The 22,731-nt window shown below is 39.0% G+C and overlaps 2 protein-coding genes, 1 long non-coding RNA gene and 2 pseudogenes across 4 annotated transcripts in view; 2 read left to right on the plus strand and 3 right to left on the minus strand.

The window, feature by feature from the left end:
• LOC146462512 (uncharacterized) overlaps positions 1–13,644 on the minus strand; it is a 59,482-nt gene extending 45,838 nt beyond the window's left edge. Inside the window, exon 1 of the long non-coding RNA XR_014857108.1 lies at positions 13,228–13,644. This is a non-coding gene — a long non-coding RNA (uncharacterized LOC146462512). The remainder of the gene's footprint in view (positions 1–13,227) is intronic.
• Positions 6–10,979, plus strand: LOC146462518 (uncharacterized). Its single transcript, XM_085085540.1, has 10 exons — positions 6–99; positions 3,456–3,625; positions 4,455–4,640; positions 5,374–5,403; positions 5,693–5,874; positions 6,234–6,384; positions 6,904–7,277; positions 7,836–8,145; positions 8,502–8,743; positions 9,577–10,979. Exons 2-10 carry the CDS (start codon positions 3,487–3,489, stop codon positions 9,778–9,780), a joined length of 1,818 nt encoding a protein of 605 aa, XP_084941666.1. The 5' UTR covers positions 6–99; positions 3,456–3,486; the 3' UTR covers positions 9,781–10,979.
• Positions 13,645–13,941: 297 nt separating the features above from the next.
• On the plus strand, positions 13,942–17,735 carry LOC146462519 (uncharacterized; annotated as a pseudogene).
• An 842-nt stretch (positions 17,736–18,577) lies between these two features.
• On the minus strand, positions 18,578–21,353 carry LOC146462520 (uncharacterized). The gene has a single exon (XM_085085278.1). The coding sequence runs from the start codon at positions 21,079–21,081 to the stop codon at positions 19,459–19,461; it is 1,623 nt and encodes a 540-aa protein (XP_084941404.1). The 5' UTR covers positions 21,082–21,353; the 3' UTR covers positions 18,578–19,458.
• A 1,291-nt stretch (positions 21,354–22,644) lies between these two features.
• Positions 22,645–22,731, minus strand: part of LOC146462521 (uncharacterized) — a 31,545-nt pseudogene continuing 31,458 nt past the window's right edge. Inside the window, exon 2 of the transcript XR_014857065.1 lies at positions 22,645–22,669. The product of XR_014857065.1 is annotated as an uncharacterized LOC146462521 (transcript). The remainder of the gene's footprint in view (positions 22,670–22,731) is intronic.

Below are 22,731 nucleotides of genomic sequence, written 5' to 3' on the forward strand. Positions count from 1 at the left end.
CGCAAAGGAACCACGCTTGCTTAGCGTCCACCATTTTGGCTGTTGTTGTGGAAAGGCGCGGTGACTTAGCAAGATTTTTCAAGTTTCTTGCTTTTGGAGGTAGGATTTTACGATCAACGATCTTGGGAATTGATTAGCGTCACTTTAGCACAGTTTAATCGAGGAATTGTTTAAGAACTGCAACGTGGATTGATTTTGGGTGTTCTGCGTTTGTACGTTGTCGGTTTGAGCGCTTCGTCATAATTAAGCTTAAGCTTACCTTTCACAAGTCTTGGTTCGAAACACCTTGTTCGAAAGTGGAACATCAAGGACACTTGATTTGATAGTTTTCTTTAAGTATCGTACTGGCAGCAAGAAAATAGCCGCATTCGCTTAGTTCTGACTTAAGAGTTATGTAAGCTCACCACAGCCAACATAAATATTCGTCAGCTTTTATCCGTTGCAATAAGCTTAAGGACGGTGCCTACTAATACCGAAGTATTTTTGTGCGGTTTATGACTATGCGGGAAAAGCAGATCTTAGCAAGGCCTCTTGGAATCCAAAAAGAAAATTGGGGGTAACCACGCATTTTTCAGAGATAATTAAGCAATAATATCTCTAAAAAGCGCCAAAATATAAAGCAATGTATGGGATTTTTTTCCTAAATTGAAGCTTAATTATCTCTGAAAAATGCATGGTTACCCCCAATTCTCTTTTGAGATACCAAAAGCACTTGCTAAGTTCTACTTTCTCCGTATAGTTTTAAACCGCGCAAAATTATCCCTGTATTAGTAGCCACCACCCATAGGAAACCCGAGTATCTCGCGATGCGCAGAACGTATGCGCAGTAACAATAGTAGGCACCCTCCTTAAGTTGATCAACATCATGCCAACATGTACCATGCAACGGTTGATAAGCTTACTGTATGACAAATAAGACGTCGTTTTGTCGAGCAACAGGAAATCGTGAATTATTTCTCTCCTCACATGCAATAAAGTATAAGGTGGAAACAAGTTTTAGGTTGACGGTGGTCAATGAATAATCCTTGTTATGTGTTTCGTTTATCGACTAACCCATTTTTTTTTTTCAAAGAGTGAAATGCTTTTCTACAGGGTTTCCAAGATTTAATATTTTGAGGTTGTGAAAACTGCAAAAGTGACTGGGTGTAACAAATCAATCAAAATTGAGTCCATGATACTTGGTATTATTTTATTGTCAATAGATTAGTCACAGTAATTGTTACATATCGATATCATCACATGATTTTGGGGTTGGATTATAGATTTTGTTCAGTTTCTCAAATGAGTCATAGTTTATTTGGTTAAAAACCAAGAGTCTTTAATACCATGACATCTAAAGTTTTGCCTGTTCCTGATAACACAGTGTCGTAGAAAGCAAGAAATAAAAGCTGGAAGCTAACACAAAACAGACAAAATCGTAATCTTGTTTTACAAAGTGACTGATTTAAATGTTGTGAGTATTGATATTTTGCAAGGAAACCCCAGTATTGATGATGTTCAATATAATTTGTTATCAATAATATTTCAAACCACCCTTAGAGAACAGTGTTGAGTAACAAAAATTTAATATGTTACCACTTACCATGCTTTTCTGTTTATATGAGGAAGATTAGTCTAGTCTGCATAACAAAAACAATTACCAATCACTGACAGAGAATTATTCCATGTTTGGAACCTTATCGGCCTCGTTCTCAAATCTGATAGGTCAACAGAAATGTCCCCAATGATAGTTTTGCGACACCATGTTTGCACAATCACTTTCAAGCCTTTGCTTTTCTCTTCTTCTATGAAAGTGGTTTCTTCCATTGATTTGAACTTAACATTTCATTAAGGACGGTGCCTACTAATGCCGAAGTATTTTTGTGCGGTTTATGACTATGCGGGAAAAGCAGATCTTAGCAAGGCCTATTGGAATCCAAAAAGAAAATTGGGGGTAACCACGCATTTTTCAGAGGTAATAAAGCAACAATATTTCTAAAAAGCGCCAAAATATAAAGCAATGTATGGGATTTTTTCCTAGATTGAAGCTTAATTTTCTCTGAAAAATGCATGGTTACCCCCAATTTTCTTTTGAGATACCAAAGGCATTTGGTAAGTTCTGCTTTTTCCGTATAGTTTTAAACCGCGCAAAAATATTCCTGTATTAGTAGGCACCACCCATAGGAAACCTAAGTATCTCGCGATGCGCAGAACGTATGCGCAGTAACAATAGTAGGCACCGTCCTTAAACTACATGCATGACTAGTAATAATAAAAGATTAGGGAGTGCGTTCGATGATCCCAAGTCCAGGCTCTTTGCCAAGTTAGTGATCATGTCATCCGCCCCTGCAAAATCTGCGGGGATGCCAGACACGTCCCAAGACCCATTTGTTGATCCATCAACTGTCCCATACAATCTTGACTCCAATCTGTATTTACGAGTGCATCCTTTCCTATAAACATACATTTTATCTCTTCGTGAAAATTTTTGCTTGGCAATCTGACATATACAACTAACTTTTATGCATAATTCATCTCACCCACTTTAGGCACCATTGTCAAAAAATTATTTAGCAGATGCTTCCTTTTTTTTTTATTCAGAAAGTTGAAATCTGAATTCGATAAGTTAAATCCTACCAACATTTTTAGTGACAAATTATTGATCTTGAAAATCCAGCTTGGGCAGCAGTTCATGAGCAGTCTTTGCTGCAAAAATGTTGAGCATCCGCACTCAGGCAATGTGTCACATTCCTAATTGTTGACACATGATGTCGTTAAAATGGATTTTAACAATGTTCTCTTCCAATGAGTGAGAAGATCTGGGTGATTTTATGTCTATAAATCAATAGAGACACTCCAACATAAGCTTATCTCAGGGGAAGCCTGGAAGCAAGTGTAATGGCGGGACATGCATAAGCAAGCTCCGTCTCCTTTCCTTCCTAAGAACACTTAATTCAGTTGATGATGCGGCCTCACCATCTGTGGGCTTCCTTTGATGTGGGGCACTTGACATAATACTGTATTTGAGGAAGGTTAATAGGTAATATTTGTGTGCTTTCTCATGGTTTATCTATCCCCTAAAAACCTCCTGTCATTTAGTGGGTTTGGTTAGGTGTGTTTATTTATCAATTGTTTTCGAATTGATGACTTTTTCCCATTTTCTGATATTTTATTTTATTATGTATTTATTTATTTATTTATTTATTTGTTTATTTTAATCTTGTAATATTCATTGTGTAGATGTGTTATAAGAATTAATAAGCATGATCAACAAAATAAATAAACTTATCGCAAGGCTGTCACTTAGAAGAAATAATAGCCTCACAAGAAAATTAAGTACCTGGTTTAACATTAAGTAAATGAAGATGATTTCTAAAAATGTGACCATTGAAATGAGGCTTTTAAGCAGACCTTTGCTGTGATTATGATGCTTTAATTTCAATTAAATTTATTCAATTATTATGTTATGAATTTAGTATAGATTAATGGTCAAAGCAAGATTCAGCCATGTCAAGTGAAGAGGAAGCCACTGCAGCCAATGTGCTGTCGCAGATGTCTCAGATTCAGCAGATCAGCTGTGAGACAATTGAAGCTACTGTTATTAATGTTGGACATCACTGTGATGTGGAGACCACAGCTACTCAAGGTTTGTGTTTACAGTGCAACTGCAAAATTCGTGAACACTGGAATAATTTCTGGAATGTTTATTGTGTTGGGAAAGAGAGCCAATTGTAAACTAGCCAAACAAACCACAAATTCTGGAACCACACAGTTGGCGCTTTTTACATGGAGCTCTTGACAACTGTTAGTTAGGATAGTTCAGATAATTTTAAAATAATTAATAATATATTCAAAAAAAAATTTTTGAATTTTGAGAAAAATTACAAGGTTCTATGTCCAATGATTTTTGTCTTGTAGCTGAGGGTAAAACACTGTCAGTGGATGTATTTTACACTGGGGGCCATCCTTTTTTGGAATGGGGGTTCAGTTCCATTTGAAGTAAAGAATTGAAGAGGTGCCTGGAAAAAAGCTTCAAGTGACTTCTGATAAATTGCTAGATTCTCCTTCCAAATTTCCATGCATTCGCTTGAGAAACAAAAGGAGAATTTGACCTTACGTCAAAAGTCACTTAGGGCCTTATTTCACGCACCCCTTCAATTATTACTGCACCTTTCAATACCATATGGACTGCTCTGAACTTGAATCAACCCCAACTAATGAATTGCATGTTTTACTGCTGTCGATCATAATTACGGTGACATCTGACTGACCATAAAAATACAGAAACCGACAAAGTGAATTGAAAACCGCCAATCACAGTGCATGAACATGACCTTTTCACCCCGTTGAGCCAAACATTTTTGTTTTCTAAGAGGTCTACGGCAGGGATTGATGGCAGTGAAAAGCATAAGGGTTGGTTGAATTATTGAAGGGCCCAGTAACAGTGTTTTGTAACAGTTAATGTCTGTTTGCAGTGATGGAAATAGTACAAGCAGAGGTTCCTGATGATGAAGCTAGCGAAGTCCTTCAGCAGGTTCATTCAGCCATACAGAATATACAGCAGCCTGCTTCTATTGTGGACACCAATGAGCAAGTAACGCCCGCCCAGCTTGAATCTGGCCAGGTGGCTATTATACCTGTGGCAACTGATCCATCTCCAGGTAAGTGGTTTCTTTAGGTTGGAGATTTAGTGACTGTAAAAATTGAAAATTATCTCGTAGTTGTCTGAAGTGAAACAATTGGTTATTGTTTAAGTTGGTACTGTATTTATTTGATTAACCACTCACCTTGAATAAGCGCCCACCCTGGAAGCCCAATGAGTAGTAATAAGCACCCATCCCACCCCCTCCCAACAAAAGACACTTCTGTACTAGTCCACTGTGAAGTAAGAGGAGCGTCAGTTGTGTTCCAACTTGGTTTTAGATACGGTCAGCGAACTTTAATATCATTTAGCATCCCATCCAGGAAAGAGTAGTAATACTCCTAGTCACTTCATGTTGGGTATCCTGTGATGGACTAGTATCCCATCCAGGGGGGAGTAGTAATACTCCTAGTTGCTTCATGCTGGGTATCCTGTGATGTACTAGCATCTCATCCAGGGGGGAGAAGTAATACTCCTAGTTGCTTTATGCTACAGAAACTGGGTTAAGCTCTTGTTATGTGGGCAACTTAGGCTTGAAGTGTGACTTTACCTTTACCTTTTTTAGACAAGTTTATACTAAATAAATTATCCCTTCAAGGTAAAATAATTTATTGCATGTTGAACGTAAATGGCCTGTACTAGCTAGCAGAGCTTTAGATGGTTTCTGTAGCATGAAACAACTGAGTCTTGCTGACTGTTGGCACTAAACTTTGTTAGTCGTTTTACTAAAAATTCTTTTTCTTCGATTTTAGCTGTGCCAACAAGAATTGTTTCAAATGGAGGTAATTTCTAATTATTTTAGTTTGTTCTTCTTTGTAACTTCTTCAGCATTTAACTTCATTGAAAGAACTTTTCAAATATGTAATATAATAGGCCACTTCTGACTTGCAAATTGGTTGCATGACCTTGTGTTTCTTAAAATGAAGGTTGTGCTGTTTTGACACCTGAAAATGATTTGGGGGTAATATTCCAATAATTTTGCATCTCTGGGCTCGAAATCTCACGGACTTGAATTCTGTGATTTTTATTGATCTACATGTATTCACTGCCCTGTTCTTTTTCTTTTCACAGGAAGAGTGTATCCTTGTGAATACTGTGGCAAGGAGTTCAACAAATCCTACAATCTGAAGACCCACATTCGTGTTCACACTGGTGAAAGACCTTACCTATGTGAGAAGTGTAACCACGGGTTTGCTAACTTAGGAGACCTCAAAAGACATGCACGGACACACACTGGGGAAAAACCGTTTAAAGTGAGTAGAAACAGGACGTTTACTTGCTGATTTCAGAAAGATAAAGGCAATTTCAACAAGGATTAACATAAGGTTTTGTGATTTTTGAGGTTGCAGTGAAAAAGGCACAGTAGGTTCAAAGTGTTAGCAGAAAACCAATTTTATTAAATCGTAAAATAAAAGGCTATCTCAAAATAACGAATGTTTGGTTTATCAGCAGAGTTGACAACTAATGGTAAATTGGCCACTGTTGAGATTCAAGTGCTTTATCCGTCTTTTGCGCGTGAAAGCGGCCAATCTTTCTGTCCACAACAACTTTTCTCCAGCCTAGCAGATTCCGTTACGCTCTAACTTTGAAGTTGTTTCGTTATCTTACCTAGTGTGGATACTGTGGTAAAGTGTTTTCTGATTTTGGAAGCCACAAGCGTCATCTTCGCCTTCACACGGGCTTCAAGCCGTTTCGATGTGAACATTGCGAGAGAGAATTCACGCGCTTGGACAGCTACAAGAACCACATACGGCTACACACAGGTGCGAAAAGAGAAATATTTTTGACGGTTGTGTTAAAACTCGAAGTCTTCATAGCGTTACATACACTTTACTGCAGCAGCAAGTTTTGGCTTGAGCCGTAACAACTTGTTGCAAATTTTTGAAAGACAGTAATATGTCCAAGTACATGTAAAACTTCAAATTGAAAATGAGAAAAATGTAATGTAAGTAGAGTACGGAACAAACAAAAATGTTTACATCAAATACCGATAGTAATACAACTGTTGTAACGCTTCAAAGCCTAAAGACATGAGTAAATGGAAAACGTATTTGGATAGCGCTATACGTTGGTCTTAATTTACTCCTTGTCGGGTCATTTCCAAACGTTTTTCTTTTATACCGCTCATAAGCCCCTTCCCCACCCCACCCCACCCCCCGTTTTTAAGCCCACCCAAAACCCCTTACGAACTTGTATAAACTCATGCTAATGATAATAGCGAGACTTAAGAGAAAGGAAAACAAATTGTCACTTCAATATTGTTTAATTAAATATCTTTGCAGGAGACCGTCCATATAAATGTGATACATGCGACAAGGAGTTCAACTACCTCACCACTTACAAACGGCACTTGAACATACACAAAGGCGAGAAACCTTTTGCCTGCGAGCATTGCGACAAGAAGTTCACTCGCCTCAATTACCTGAAAAACCATCTCAACACTCACGCGAAACACTCCAGCCAGGAGAGCCAAACCGACTTCCAGTTCAACGACGGTTCCTCACGGCCAAGCATGGACGTGGATAGCCAGGAAGGTCTGGGTACCATGGAGGAAGAGACCGCTGCCCGAAGCATACGAAACGAAAGCAAAAGTTTACATGAGAACGAGGCTGATAAGGCTGGAAATGAAGGACGAAATGAGGGGGCTGAAGAACAGGTACTAATTGATTGGTACGAAAGGGTACATTTATTACATAGCTGAACTGGTCCGCGCTGAAAAGGAGCATTGCAATTGAGTGGGTCGCTGAGCTGTACGAATTTTCGTATACAAACCGCTTCCGTTACAACGTACGTTTCAAAATCGACGAAAAAGGAATGAGATTTCGAACGAGAACAAGGAGAAATTCTTGAGTTAAGTTATGAAAATTTGAGCGATTAAAAATCTATGAGAGCGCATATGACATATGAATCGGCGGCGAAACGGAAGCAAGATTCAAGAAAACGAAAGCTTTTGTCAACACTCGGTCGACATTTCGATTATTCTAATTACAGTTTTTTTTTGCGTTCAAAAGAAATAATTCGACTTAGTAAGCCATTTCTGAGTTTCTTAAAACCTCATTATGAAAGTTTTTATTATGAAAATTAGTTTTCATTCATATACAAACAAAACTAATTTTCACATGGAAAGCTTTGCACTTAGCCTCGCTTTCATAATGAGGTTCACAGCAACTCAGAAATGGCCTATTGTTGATCTTTTCTTGTCGTGCCTTCTAAGGGTGAAGTCCCGGATGCAGCCAAGGCACCAGAAACGAAGGTCCCGGATACGTCACTTCTTCAACAAGTCACGCAAGTGCTAGGTGAGATCGTACCTCACAATTTAAGCGCGGAGCTTACCGAGGGAGCCGGGGGACCGCAGATTGTTGTTCAAGGCGCGGATCACGAAGGAAGCGAGTTTAAGATCACACTTGCGCAGCAGCTTCTCCTTGCACAGCATCTGCTGAATCAAGTGCAGACGCAGAGACTTGGCCGGGCAGGGACTGGTGCCGGGGATGGTGATGGAACAGACCAGCCTCATATTACAACAGGTAGGTGCTGGAGGGGAGGGGATGGGCGGCTAATTTTCGCCTGATCGACACATTATTCGTTCCGACCTTCTCTGTCCCTGACTAGAGGCACTTATTGACAGTTTTGTTTCACTGGAGTGATAATTTATAACAAAACAAGACAATTATTTTGTTGTTTCTGTTGACAGACAAACGTTTTTGAGTTTTCAAATGACATCAAATTCTCGTGATACTTCCCCTTTAACTTACATTTCACGTAAAATGTGTGTTGTTTCATCATCATCATAATCATCATCATCATTACCACCATCATCACTTTCATTATCATCATCATCATCGTCGTCATCATCATCACCATTTGTTTATCTCTTTCACAGTAACCATTCCCGAGATCACTGCTGAACTAGCGGAACAAATCGTTAGCCATGCGGCAGTGCAACAAGCTGCCGGAGATCATACGACTATACAGACCGGCACAGCAGAGGGTATCCTAATACAGAGTCCTGCGGGGGTGTTGCATGTCCCCGATGGGGGATCTTCCCAGGGAACTGGGCAAACAGGAATGGTCATCGGAACTGAAGTTATGGTTCATGGCACGGGTGAAGGGCAACATACCGAGGTAGGGGATTTGACACGTCTTTAGATTAATATTGCTTAAATTAAATAAAAATTAAGAAAGAACGAACGGATGAACGAACAAACGAATGAATGAACAAAAGAACAAATGGTCAAACAAAAGATCGATCAAACAAATGAACGAACGAACGAACGAACAAATGGTCGAACGAATGAACAAGAAACGCATTAGGTCTAATGAACGAACGATCGAACGAACGAACGAACGAATGGTCGAACGAATGAACAAAAAACGCATTAATGAATGAACGAACGAAGGCATTGTCGAACGAATGAACAAAAAACGCACAAATGAACGAAAGAACGAATGGTCCAACGAATGAACAAAAAACGCCTTAATGAACGAACGATCGAACGAACGAACAAATGGTCGAACGAATGAACAAAAAACGCATTAGGTCTAATGAACGAACGAACGAATGGTCGAACGAATGAACAAATAAAGGCGTTAATTAACTAACGAACGAACGAACGAACGAACAAAGAAACGCATGAATGAACGAACGAGCGAACAAATTGTCGAATGAAGTAGCTAATGACGAATGCACTCAATGTACTTTGCTATCAATGGCGCGCTCGCAAGGTTTCATTTCAAATGGATTTCTGTTACGACTTTTATGAGCTGATGCGCCGACTTGCGAGTGCGTCAATTAAACCTGAATTTTAACTGTAATGGACCCTCGCTTTCTCGAGGTCACAAGGAAAAGAGAAACTGTTCGATATAATAGAGGCCCAAGATAGCAAGAGTGGTGTCAAAACCGCTTAAAAGGTTTTTACCAAGTTTGTTTGTGAACCGTGTACACTCTAATTCATCAGATGGTGACAGAGCATGTACTTCAGGAGAGCACCGCTGTCCCAGTGACGTCAGACGATGGTGTACCGCTGGTCGATAGTAACGCTGTATATGTCGCCATTGATCCCAATCAACCCGATGTCCAACAAATTTTAGGCCAGATTCAAGCGATAACGGCCTCACAAGTACAGCAAGCTCAAGAAAACCACGGTGTACAAGAAAGTTAGCCAAGTGGAAAATGCTCTGGGCCCGTGGTTGTTCATTTTATCACTGTACTTTTAGTGTAATCTTCCTTGTGGTGAGGTTCATTCAAACTTGTGCCCAGTCTTCTCAACGGCTAATTCATCATCCTGCATACCTTTGTATGATAAGGACTGGTTCGAGCAAAGAATCAAGTGTCTACCCGTTGGAGGAAAGTGCTGAACTTATTTCAAGTCCAGAGAGTCGAGCTGCCTGGGTTTGAAAATGATTCGACACCCACGAGAGTTTGAAAGTGAATGAAGTGAGAATTAACTTATTGCATAGTGAAACTTTATAGGAGGATAGCTGAATTATAAGGAAAACGGTGGACGAACCCTGTCGTTTCAAGAGATCTATTTCCAGGCTACCTTACTTTCTTTTCAGCCGGTTTCACCGTTCTTTGTCGTGCGTTTGGGAAAATTCTTGTTTTAAAACAGTTTCCTGACTTGCCGAGACAAGGCTGAATTACGCGGTTTTGCGTACAATTCTGTCTCACAACATGCTCAGAAGACGCCACAGTTCAATAAAAAGCGCCTCCCAATCGCGTATCAAAACTGAATGGAAAACGTGTGTTAGCAAATACAAGTTGGGCTGTGAACGTTGCTAGAATGGTAACAAACTGCAAACTGCTTTTCATAAACAGTACCAACGTCTGTAGCGAGGAGTGAGAACCACTATTGTAATTAGTTGGAGGGATGTGAAGTTAAAAAGGGGTGGGGGATGGGTTATCCGATCTATTTTTAAGTTTTACTCACTTACGTTGTGGTGGAGTCCGTCCACTACTGTCAAAGTGTTGCAAGCGTTTTTCAGTATTTTGCATTTTGGCAAAAACCGCCAGCGCTTTTTAAGCTTCTCTTTTCAGCAACGTCCTTATCTTTAAGCTCGAAGAAAACTGAATACCAACTTTCTCAAATATAAATGCGGGCTCGCAATAAGCGCATGCGTATAGAATCCTGCCCTTTGGTCATTTCATGTTCCCGTTCACAAAGTGTCTTTGTTTATCGCGACAATCTTCCTTTATTGGTTAAAAATATTAGCTTGAAATGAGATACTGGCGTTCAAATAGACATCACAAAACAAAGCAATATTTTCTTTTCTATTAAGTTGTAAAAATTACTGAGACTTGTTTGTTAACAAACTATGAGTGACGTGCACATGAAACTGAAATATATAAACTTTAGAACTAGTTGAGGTCTCAGTTGTGTATTTCCAGTGCATTGTGGGGAGGGGGAGAGGGTGGGGTTGGGTTCCTCTGTAGGAAGAGACAGGGGAAAATGAGGATAAATGGGATTGGGTCGGTACCGTCGGTTTCTGCCACTAACCCTTTCCCCACCAAGTTTATTTGCCCATTTTTCCAAAACGGTAAATAAAAACCCAGCTTGCTAATTTAATATACCATTTAAAAGGTCTTGATGAGTGTAATCCATTTCTGAAATCAAGATAACTGAAGGAAGCCAGGTCTTTGATAGAAATGGTTTTAAAACGAAAAAATTCAAAACTACAAAATTTCACTCATGTGATAGGTATACCTCAAAAATGTAGCTTATTTTGCAGCTTTTAATGCATAGAACACTCTGAGATCTGTAAATGCATTACATGAAAATATTCAACAACTCATAGGGGTTAGTGGTAAACCACATCATAGATACCAGAGGGTACCATTTTCTCCTTTGAAATGCAAAGATCTTTCCAAGACCAATTTGCTGACAAAATTTCACTGTAATTGAGCAAGTGCTGACCAAGTTATGAGTTGAGGACCCACTAAAGTGGGTCTCGGGCAGGAAAGGGCTAAACAGTTTCAACGAGATCGATATTAAATTAGGAGTGGGTCATTCCAAGGAATTGTGCTGGGAATTGTAGTTGGTTCATCGTACAGGAAGTAGAAAGAAAAACTCCGTCTCGATCGTGCAGCCACGTGACATTTTCAATCTGTTTGCCTTCACGTTGCTGGATTTTAGTGGAAGTAGATGTTTGGCGTGGCCGTGCAAATTTTGTTAGCGATCCAAACTGCGGCAGTTACAGTTCAGATTCGTGAAACTTTTGCTCCGGTACCTTTGTGAATGTGGCCTTAATTGTAAACATGAACCATTCAACGAAAACGATGTTGTGAAAAAGAACATCAAATGAATGCCTTTTGTCCTCGTGTATCTCACTTTCGCTGTGGAAATTGGCACTGACTTATTTTGAAACTGAAAATATTTCAAGCCGCGTGTTATTTACATTCGGTGGCTTTCGACGCTAAAGCCAAGAAAATTGAAAACTGGGGAAATATACTCTTTTATAAGGACGTCTGATTTTGCGACCGAGGCTGAACCGAAACTGGTAGATTTAAAGGAGCAGTGTCACCTATTTTTAGTATCATTTTGAACTACTTAACAACATATTTATATGGATGTAAACAGTAAAATGATGGTTCAGTTTTGTTAACAATAACCCTAATAATGTAAAGAAACTAGTATTAATTATCTTTGGCTGAGGATGGCTAGGATGGAAATGGATTGCAACTTGAAAAGATTGGCAAATCTTTTCAAGCTTCTTGTTAGTATTTTGGAAAAATTGCTAACAACTGATTATAGTTGACTCTTCCTTGGAGGAATCATTTCATGCTTTCTTCCCCGTGCTGTAAGAGCAATTTCGTCTTAGAAAAAAAGTTCCTAGTCACCTATTTGAGCAGTTTTTACCAGCATACAGCAAAATCTTCGTGACAGTGCTCATTTAAGGTTACGACTCTCCTTCGCAGGTGTCCTTCAGAAAAAAAATCGTACGCGCGTTGCTTTTTACTGAATAAACCATAACAATCTAGATATCAATAGAAAGATTTATATTTGTCAAACATGGTCTTGTACCTGACTGCGTTTCTCAACTATTTGTCCGCAAAGGCTTTACACTCTCGCTAAGGAATAGTGACTTTGTATTACCGTGTTTTGAAACTACACGTTATGGCAAGCACTCTGTTGGATATCTCGGGCCATTCTTATGGTCAAAACTTACCGACAATCAAAGAGATTCGCCCAGTTTACCTGTTTTTATAAACAAAATAAAAAATTAAACCTTGCTGACATTTTAATTAATAAAACCAATTGCTCTAATCTTTGTAGTCAATAGAATCATTTTAGTTTTTAAATATTAATTTTATCTTGTACATAAGCTATACAGGATCTCCCATATTCGTTAATTTTAATCACTTTCTTGTAAATATCTAACTTTTGCCAGTACGATATTTTATTAGTGTCCCAATTAGTCTACGTAGGCTAAATACACCGTCACTTTAATGAAGGTTTTACTTACTTAACTTACTTACTTAGAATTTGGAAAAATGATAATTTGGGGAATAGACCCTTCTCCAAAATGGCGCAACAGATTTGAATGAGTTAAAATTAAACTGAATGAAAAACTGATACCAGCACTGGAAAGAGCACCTTTACTTTAGTAACCTTGCAAAGATTCAGCATATTAGGTGTTATATCAGCTTAGGAAACGTAAGATGAAATTTGACAAATTTACAGACGTTTGTATGACTGGGGGTATACGTCATAACCCCAGTCATACAAAAGTCTAATTTGTTCATTTTTCAACTTACATTTTCTCAGCTGATATTACACCTGATATGCTGATACTTTGCAGGGTTACTAAAGTAAAAGTGCTCTTTCTAGTGCTGGTATACGTTTTTAATGTTAAGTTATTTGAATTTTCGGCCGCCATTTTGGAGAAGGGTCTATTTTACCGCCTTGAAAGAGTCGGTAGGTGTCAGAAGGTAAAACTACCGAACATCATTCAAATGAATTTATCGGGTATCGAGCGGCAGCCCACTCTTGACCCATGACAGAGGAACGCACCAAGGCAAAAACGAATGCAGAACTCAATGGACTGAATAACAATGCTTTGTCTCTTAAGCCTCATTCACACCAACAAAACATGTTCAATTAAACCAGGTTTAACAAAATGAAAATTGGTAACAGAACTGAACCATTGGCTTTGACATAGGATTCAAGTAAACTTTAACTTAAGCTTTCATTTATGGTAAATCTGTAGTCGACAAAAATCCCAAAACAGTTTTTATGAAAGAAACAATTTTAAACTGTGTTTAACTAAACAGCTTTTAAACGTGTTTAAGCCTTGGTGTGAATGGGGTGAGTACCTTCCTAACATGTTCTCAGAATCTGGGCCAATATCAGCTTCAACGTTATTATAAAAAGGGTTCTTATTAATATAAAAAAAAATACCTCTTTGTATTGCAAATAATTTAATCGTCGAATTGTCATCCGCTTAAGCTTTCGATCTTTTAGTTTCCCAACGTGCTCAATGTTAATTATGTTTCGAATAACCTTCGCCCTTTTGTCTTGAAATTCAATAATTCAATTCGACCGGCAAATGACCTCAACTATGGCACACTCTAAATTAACCTCGCCACTGAAAATTCTCCTCAGTAGCTTTCACATTAATGCTTAAACTTAAGGGTTTTTCCAGATTCGAAAGTAAAAACGACACTTCAGCACATGATGGAAAGTTTACCCCGAAACAAAAATAATTAAACATTGTCAGTTCTTGAAGATGATTAGCCGAGCATTAGCACGCACTCTGTAACGCCTTTAGTCGAGTTCCAAGCAAGCGTGTTCTTAAAACAGGTTTGTACACAACCCTTTAAGGGAAAACAGCGAGAACTATCACAACTGGAGTTGTCTTCAACCTAGTATCTCTAAACAGCCAGCCTTCAGATTAAAGAAATACTGGTATTGCTCGTGAAGAATGCCTGTTGGTCATACCATTGCAGAGTTCTTCGGTCATTTGGTTTTTAGCTTCACACGTAGTGTAGCGGAACATTATAGCTTTCATGAACCAGAGAATCTCTCGGACTTGTTTGGCTACAACGCTCTGGAGGATACAGGCAAGGAATGGTATTGTGAACATGTCGATGAAGTTATTTACCAAGAATACAGCAACAGCGAAGCAACTGCCCTGGATTATTTATCGACTAGCAGTCCTAACGTAACGCTAATAGATGCATGTTCGACAGAAAACAACGAAGAAACGCAGGAAACACGCGAGGATACAGCAATGGCTTGGAAACAGCTCAGACCATCGATCTTTCGGACAGTGTCGAGTTCATTGTGTTTTGGGTTTTTGATATCTGTGTTGACTGCCACAGTCATTGGAACCCTCTCTATTGTCGTGTATTACCTCAGCTATCAAACACTACTAAACTGTAAATCTCATGTCAAGGAAACGATTCCAATCAAACTGCAATGGGTCAAAACAGTTTCAGAGATTGTGGTTGTCCTGTTGTTTTACTTTTGGTTCTACCTCAGCACGTTGTGTTATTTTCGACCATTTCAATTATCCGGTCTCAAAATGAAGCTTTCCGTAATCTGCCTGGTTTGTTATTCTTTGGACGTTTTCTATCGGATTGCTATGCAAGCGCTTGGACTGTCAAACTCGGAGTTGTCACCGACACAAAAAATTCCTTTGATTTTGCTTTTCTTCCTGAGCGCTTTTATTCAAGTATGCATAATTGTGAAACACTTTTGTCGGGGTCCTAGAAAAACGCAGTGCAAATTGTTCGTCCTTACCTCACTTCCTTGTGTTATGTCATATATTGCGGCCGTGATTCTCGCTTATTTTATCTACCCAGCTTATATCAAACAAGACAAGACTGGCAAAATGCTAATTGCAATTTTCACTCCTTTGATCACTGTCCCAGTAAAAGGTTTCTCACGTATTTGTGTTCAGCGGTTGTGGAGATACAACCATCCGGGAACTTCATTCGTGCTTCTTGCTCCGACGTACTGCGGGTCAGCGGTAATGTTGCGACTTTTGCAAGTGGATCTGCAGCGTTTGGAATCTGTTGCACTGATCGGAGTGATTCATGGGATTGCAGAAGTCATTGAACGTGCAGCATGGTTCTGATAGACCATTTTTATAACCAAGTCTTGGAAAAGACAAGAATTCCTTTGGGAGGTTTCCGTACCCCTCGTCGAGAGAGACTTACGGCTGACATCTCGATTATGAGCATGTTATATGAATCAAGTGCGGTGATATCCGTCAACGGCTTTCTGTATTTGTATCAATATTTTTACACAAGTGACAATTCTCCGCTTCAGCTCCTTCAGTCATTTGCCATCAAGACCTCAGTTCCACTTGTTATTGAGTGGTTTTTCACCAGTGTGTCTATAGCTATTGAAACTCGCTACCAGAACATGCCAATAATGGCGGTCTGGCGGAAACAATGGAGAAGGCACATTATTGTAGCTGTTATAAACTGCACGGCCGTCACTGTCTGGGCGTGCACCTACCTCTTCTTAATTGTCAAAGTTCGTTTCTGTTTCAGTGGCAAATGTCTTGACCACTGTGAGATGCCATTCAGTAAGCTATGATCTCAAGGACGGTGCCGCTTTTTGCTACTGCGCATGTGTTCTGCGCATCTCGGGATTGCCCATGAACCTTTACAGTCGATCCACGTCACGCGTTCTCAGTATTTCCGAGAATGAAATGAGCATTCGTATAGGCCATTTCCGAGCTGCTGTAAACCTCACTATTAAGCGAGGCTAAGTGCAAAACATTTCATATGAAATAAGGTTTGTTTGCATATGAATAAAAACTAATTTTCATTACAAAAACTTTGCACTTAGCCTCGCTTTCATAATGAGGTTCAAAGCAACTCGGAAATGGTCCGGCATTTGAATGGACTCTTGAACATTTCACTGGGAATCTTTGTGAAAAAGACGCATTAATTGAAAGAAGATTCAAAATACTTGGAGACAATTGTTATTCTTGAAATACTTAATGATGTAATGTAAAGACAAATTCATAGCTAAATACCGTCAATAAACTAGGGAAATTTCCACGGGAACTCTGAAATCTCGTTGGCGATGTTCAAGACTGACACGTAAATTTCAAACTCCGATCAAATTTCAAAAATACTGGTCACGCGTGACGTGGATTGATTAATTTGTTAAGGAGGATACATACAAATTCATATGTATTTTTACGCGGTTTATGACTATGTGGAAAAACAAGATCTTAGCAAGGGCTATTGAAATTAAAAAACAAAAAAATTGAGAGTAACCAGCATTAAATAACTCAGTATTAGGGGGCACTGTCCTGAGGTTAACGGAAACGACGTTGTTTGGCGTGTATGCCCATGAGCCTCCGCGCAGCGTAGATTAATGACGGAGATCGTAGGTGATCTACAACAACAACAATTTATTTTATAAATTCAGATTACATAAGGGGCTTGTCCCGCAAATAGCCACAAAGCTAGTCGAGACGGGACAAGACGAGCACGAGAACATAATGGAAAAAAAGGTAAAACTTTACGGTTTACTAGGTTTATGCGTAAATACACGACTTCCATTCTTCGAAGAACAGCGATAAATATAGTGTTGTATCATGAAAATAGATTATTTATACCTATCTACGTTTTGCATTTATTTTGTTGTTATTGTTTCATGTTTGCGGGAACTATTTTTGCAATTGCAGTTGGATGCTGATATTGCTGTTTTCGGTAGATAACTAATAACTTGCGATACCCATAAATTCAGTGTATAGTTTTTTGAAACCGTTCACTCATTAAAGTAACGAAATTTAGAAGGCGTATGTTTCAGCTCGGTTGTGACATGTGAAAGTGATCCGAGCGTCAGCTGTGAACTAACGGAAAATGAACGAGCTCTTTGTTGCACTGTTGCAGTCTTTTGTTTCTTTTGATTTCAACAATCTTCTTTTGCAAGAACACGGCCGCATCAGTAAATATAGACAAACGCGCCTTTGTATAAAATATTAATACTAGAAAGTTCAACAGGTCGAAGTTTAGAATTTGTGCGCAAAAGTTTTTAACAGGAAAATCATTTTGTTGATATTTGAAAGTAATGACAAGAATCGCCAAAATTAGGACGCGCAAAAATTTCATGTCGTACGGTATCAGACTTGTAAGCTGTTAGTTAATTTGGCAGTAAGCCATAGCCTGTCTGGATAAACTCATGAACACTGATTTTGTAGGTCGGAGAAAAAGACAGGCAAAACAATACGAAACGAGAGTGAATGTTCTGTTTTAGTCTAAGTTCCTTTCAACCCCCCTCCCCCACCCGCCACTGTGTGACATATCCTTAAGTGTGACCATTCAAATGAAAGCTACTGAGCAGTACTTTCTTGTGGTGCTGTTAATTATGCTGTACAGGGTGGCTCTAACTTTTGAGGTTGTAGATGAAATATTAAAGTGTGACCATTCAAATGAAAGCTACTGAGCAGTACTTTCCTGTGGTGCTGTTTATTTTGCTGTACAAGGTGGTTCTACCTTTTGAGTCTGTGAATGAAATCCTAAAGTGCGACCATTCAAATGAAAGTTACTGAGCAGTACTTTCCTGTGGTGCTGTTTATTATGCTGTACAAGGTGATTCTACCTTTTGAGTCTGTGGATGAAATCCTAAAGTGTGACCATTCAAATGAAAGCTACTGAGCAGTACTTTCCTGTGATGCTGTTTATTATGCTGTACAAGGTGATTCTACCTTTTGAGTCAGTGGGTGAAATCCTAAAGTGTGGCCATTCAAATGAAAGCTACTGAGTAGCACTTTCCTGTGGTGCTGTTTATTATGCTGTACAAGGTGATTCTACCTTTTGAGTCTGTGGATGAAATCCTAAAGTGTGACCATTCAAATGAAAGTTACTGAGCAGTACTTTCCAGTGGTGCTGTTTATTATGCTATACAAGGTGGTTCTAACTTTTGAGTCAGTGGGTGAAATCCTAAAGTGTGGCCATTCAAATGAAAGCTACTGAGCAGTACTTTCCTGTGGTGCCGGTTTATTACGCTAGAGAAGGTTGTTCTAACCTTTTAGTCCGTTGATTAGTCTGCGATGGAAAGTGGACGCCCAAGATGCCTCCTGCCTATTTTTTTCCAATTCTAGACAAAACAACCCAACAAATTTAAATTCAAATTTTATAAACAGATACATATCAATTTTAATTTATTTTAAAAATAAGTAGTGAACTCAACATAAGCTATGATGGAGATAAAACTTTACACTACGGCTAAATTTTGCAAATTTCGCTTTCTCGGCCAGAACTGAGTTGTAGAGATGACAATGTAGCTACCGCTGGCCATAAAAAACGCGGCACTTAGCGTATTACACCAAGGTGGAAGGTGCAAGCGCACTCATGGCAAATTTGCATCGGTTGTAACAGGAACAAAACAATTTGGTTCTGAGCTAAAGCCTTGCTTCTATATATAGGATCATAACAATTCTGAAATCATATCAGATAGAAAAAAAATTCTGCCATCGTTCGCGATCGTCTGCATCTCCTGCGATTGAGACGCGAGAGTGCGATCATGATCCGATACCCAATCTCGGACCCAGACCCTTCAGGCTCTGTCGTCAGCAGTATATCGCTTGGGGACCATCCGCTGACCAAACAGCATAAAAACTCTGAGTAACTCTGAGCACCAGGTTGAACAGTTCAAAGTGTGACCAATTCCGCTGTCCAGAAAGTATGTGGGCAGCGCTTTAGCCAAACGGGCTAAAAGACCTCGTGTAGTTACCTTGAAATGTCTTCTGTTATTGGAAAGTTAACTTAGAACGTACAATCACTGTCATTTTATCTCAGGTCAGTAATCTATTACGCTCTCGACCAAGTTCCCGAGGTTGTTGCGCACTAACTGAAATGAATCCTAGCCATATTAGCTGAATGGCATCTCGCAGTGATCTTGAAATTTTTCTTTAAAACGTTGTTGTACAGCCGTTAAAAGACTGGCACTTGACCACATGGAGATTATGACCATATTAACCAATGCCACGATAATGTGCCTTCTCCATTGTTTCCGCCAGACCGCTATTATTGGCATGTTTTGGTAGCGAGTTTCAATAGCTATAGAGACACTGGTGAAAAACCACTCAATAACAAGTGGAACTGAGGTGGTGATGGCAAATGACTGAAGAAGCTGAAGAGGAGAATTGTCACTTGTGTAAAAATATTGATACAAATACAGAAAGCCATTGACGGATAACACCGCACTTGATTCATACAACATGCCCATAATACAGATGTCAGCTGCAAGTCTCTCTCGACGAGGGCTACGGAAACCTCCCAAAGGAATTCTTCTCTTTTCCAAGACTTGATTATAAAAATGGTCTATAAGAACCATGCTGCTACGTTCAATGACTTCTGCAATCCCATGAATCACTCCGATCAGTGCAACGGATTCCAAACTCTCAAGATCTACTTGTAAAAGTCTAAGTACTATCGCTGACCCACAATACAGCGGGACCAACAGCACAAAAGAAGTTCCCGGATGGCTGATTCGACACCACAACCGCTGAACACAAATACGTGATGCTCCTTTTAGGAAAACTCCGATGAGTGGTGCAAATATCGCAATTATAACTTTGCGGTTTTTGTCTTGTCTGTTGTACGCTGGGTAAATTAAGTCAGAAAACAGATCGGCGACAACATTTGTTGAAACACAGGGAACAATGAACAGTAAAATTAACTTGAAGCGAATAATTCCAGGCCTGTTACAAAAATGTCTGGTGATCATGTAAATCTGTGAACAGATAGATAAGTAAAATAGAATCCTGCAAGGAATAAGCTGCAAAGCTTTAAACTTAAAGTTTGCGATCGAGATTCCGAAAACTTGCATAACAATTCTATAAGCAGAATCCAAACAAAAGGGGACGAAACAAAGAAGAAAAATTCTAAGTTTGAGACCTGATATTTGAAACGGCCGAAATAATAATAACACATTGAGAAAAAACCAGTGGTACATAAACCAGATGAAGAAGACTTTTGACAGGGTTATCACCCACTGCAGCTTCATTGGAATCGAGTCCGCTTTGGATTGATCTTTGCAACTGAGCAGTGTTTGATAGCTGAGGTAATAAACGAGAACGGAGATGATGCCAACGATTGTGCCACTCAACACGGATATAAAAAACCCGAAACAAAATGAACTCGACACTGTTCGAAAGATCGATGGTCTGAGCTGTTTCCACGCCATTGCTGTATCCCCGCGTGTTTCCTGCGTTTCTTCGTTGTCTTCTGTTGAACACGCATCTATAAGCCTCGCATTAACACTGCTTCTCGTTAGATAATCCATGGCAGTTGCTTCGCTATTGCTGTATTCTTGGTAAATAACTTCATCGACAGGTTGACAATACCACTCTTTGCCTGTGTCCTCCAGAGCGTTGTAGCCAAACAAGTTTGAGAGATTCTCGTCTTCCTTAAAATTATAGTGTTCGGTGACACTGCGAGTGAAGCTGTAGAGGATGTGCCCAAAGAACTCTGCAATAGTGTGGGTAAACATTACTTGATTTCAAACACTCTGCTTTTGAAATAATTTGCTATTTAAGACAGACACTACGGTACCACTTAGGGAAGTTGAAACCCCGAACAAATTATAGAAGATAATACCGAAGGTTAAAAATCTTGGCCCCCGGGTCTGGTAGAGACCGAAACAGTCATTACGGCAAAGTGACTTTAATTTTGTATTCTGTCTCTCTTGTCTTCTTCACAGATAGATTCAGATGAAGCTTAATTTGAATGTTGATCGTTTTAGCACACTTTCAGTATTTTATATTTTTCATTTATGCTTCAGAACTTAATTAGACAAGTAGCACAAAGAACTTCGAGCAATCACATGAAAGCAGAATTTGGACAAAACTTCCTGTTCCGCTGTTTATTATGCTCTACAAGGTGGTTCTAACATTTTAGTCCGTGAAAATAATTTTAACTTCTGACCATTAAAATCTCCCAGAGAGGTACCTTATGGTGGTTCTCCGCAATTTAAATGTTTTTCAACTAAATGTAGGGATATATCCAATTTGAATTTCCACGCTGCTCGGGGAAGAAAAATAAATTTTTAAATTGGATTAGGGGAGGCCTAGGGGTAATATATTAATTCAAATGACGATTCTCTAGAAGTGGAAATCGAACGTTCTTTTGTCGTCTTTTGCAAGTGCCAAGTTTCCACTCGCGAGAAATAATTTTCGCACGCGATCTCACACTGCGTTTCTCTCTCGAACATCCCTGCCTCAGGCATTTGAAAGTTTATCTTAAGCCGCACGAGCCTCAACCGAGTGTTTCCATTTATAAGCGATTTTACGTTTAAGCTATGGTCAGGTTTTCCCGGCGAAAACACCTCTGCTTGTACGTTACTACTAAATTAAGATAGATGAAAGATAGATAGATCATTTACTTAAATATTAAGAATATTTAAAAATTCAGTACCATCAACTATTTAAAAACATATTAATAATAAAAAAAGGTTAATAAGCGATAATGGAAAACTGTTTTAAATTGGGGGAACGGAAGAATAAAAAAACCCGATAAAAAATGAGTATAAGATTGATTGCTATTTACATACGTTACTATTGGCTCCGCAACACATGGGCGGAATAAAAGATTGTTTGAAGCGTGCTTTGTAAAATCATGGTAGTTCATATATAGAAATTTCTTACGTTATCCTGTTTTCTCTGTAAATGATTTTTGATAGATTTACTTTTTGCCCGTTTGCTCTCGTCCAACCGACCGATCCAGATTGTGGCCCTTTCCGAAAAAGTAAAAGGAAGGAATTGAGGAGAGAGAAATATCAATTTACAATACAAAATATATATAAGAATTTTTTATTGTTTAATATTGTCTGAATACCTTGTGGCTTTTTAACGAAATTTAAGTTAATCAAATATATGATCATTTTCTTTTCAATTTCATTCCCAATTAACCGACCAGAAATTTTGTAACCACTGCGAAAGGAAGTGAACGCCTAAGATGCTCCCTGCCAATTTTTCTCTTTCTAGTAAAAAAAAACCAGCTTCAAATTAAAATCCAAATTTCATAAAGAGATACATATATAGCAATTGAATATACATTGAACGCAAAACAAACTACAATGCCTGAGATAAAGCTTTACACGACGGCTAACTTTTACAAAGTTCACTTGGTTAACCAGTCCTGA

Source organism: Pavona decussata, unplaced genomic scaffold (genome assembly GCF_977016875.1).
Source record: "Pavona decussata unplaced genomic scaffold, jaPavDecu1.1 SCAFFOLD_186, whole genome shotgun sequence".
NCBI lineage: Eukaryota > Metazoa > Cnidaria > Anthozoa > Scleractinia > Agariciidae > Pavona > Pavona decussata.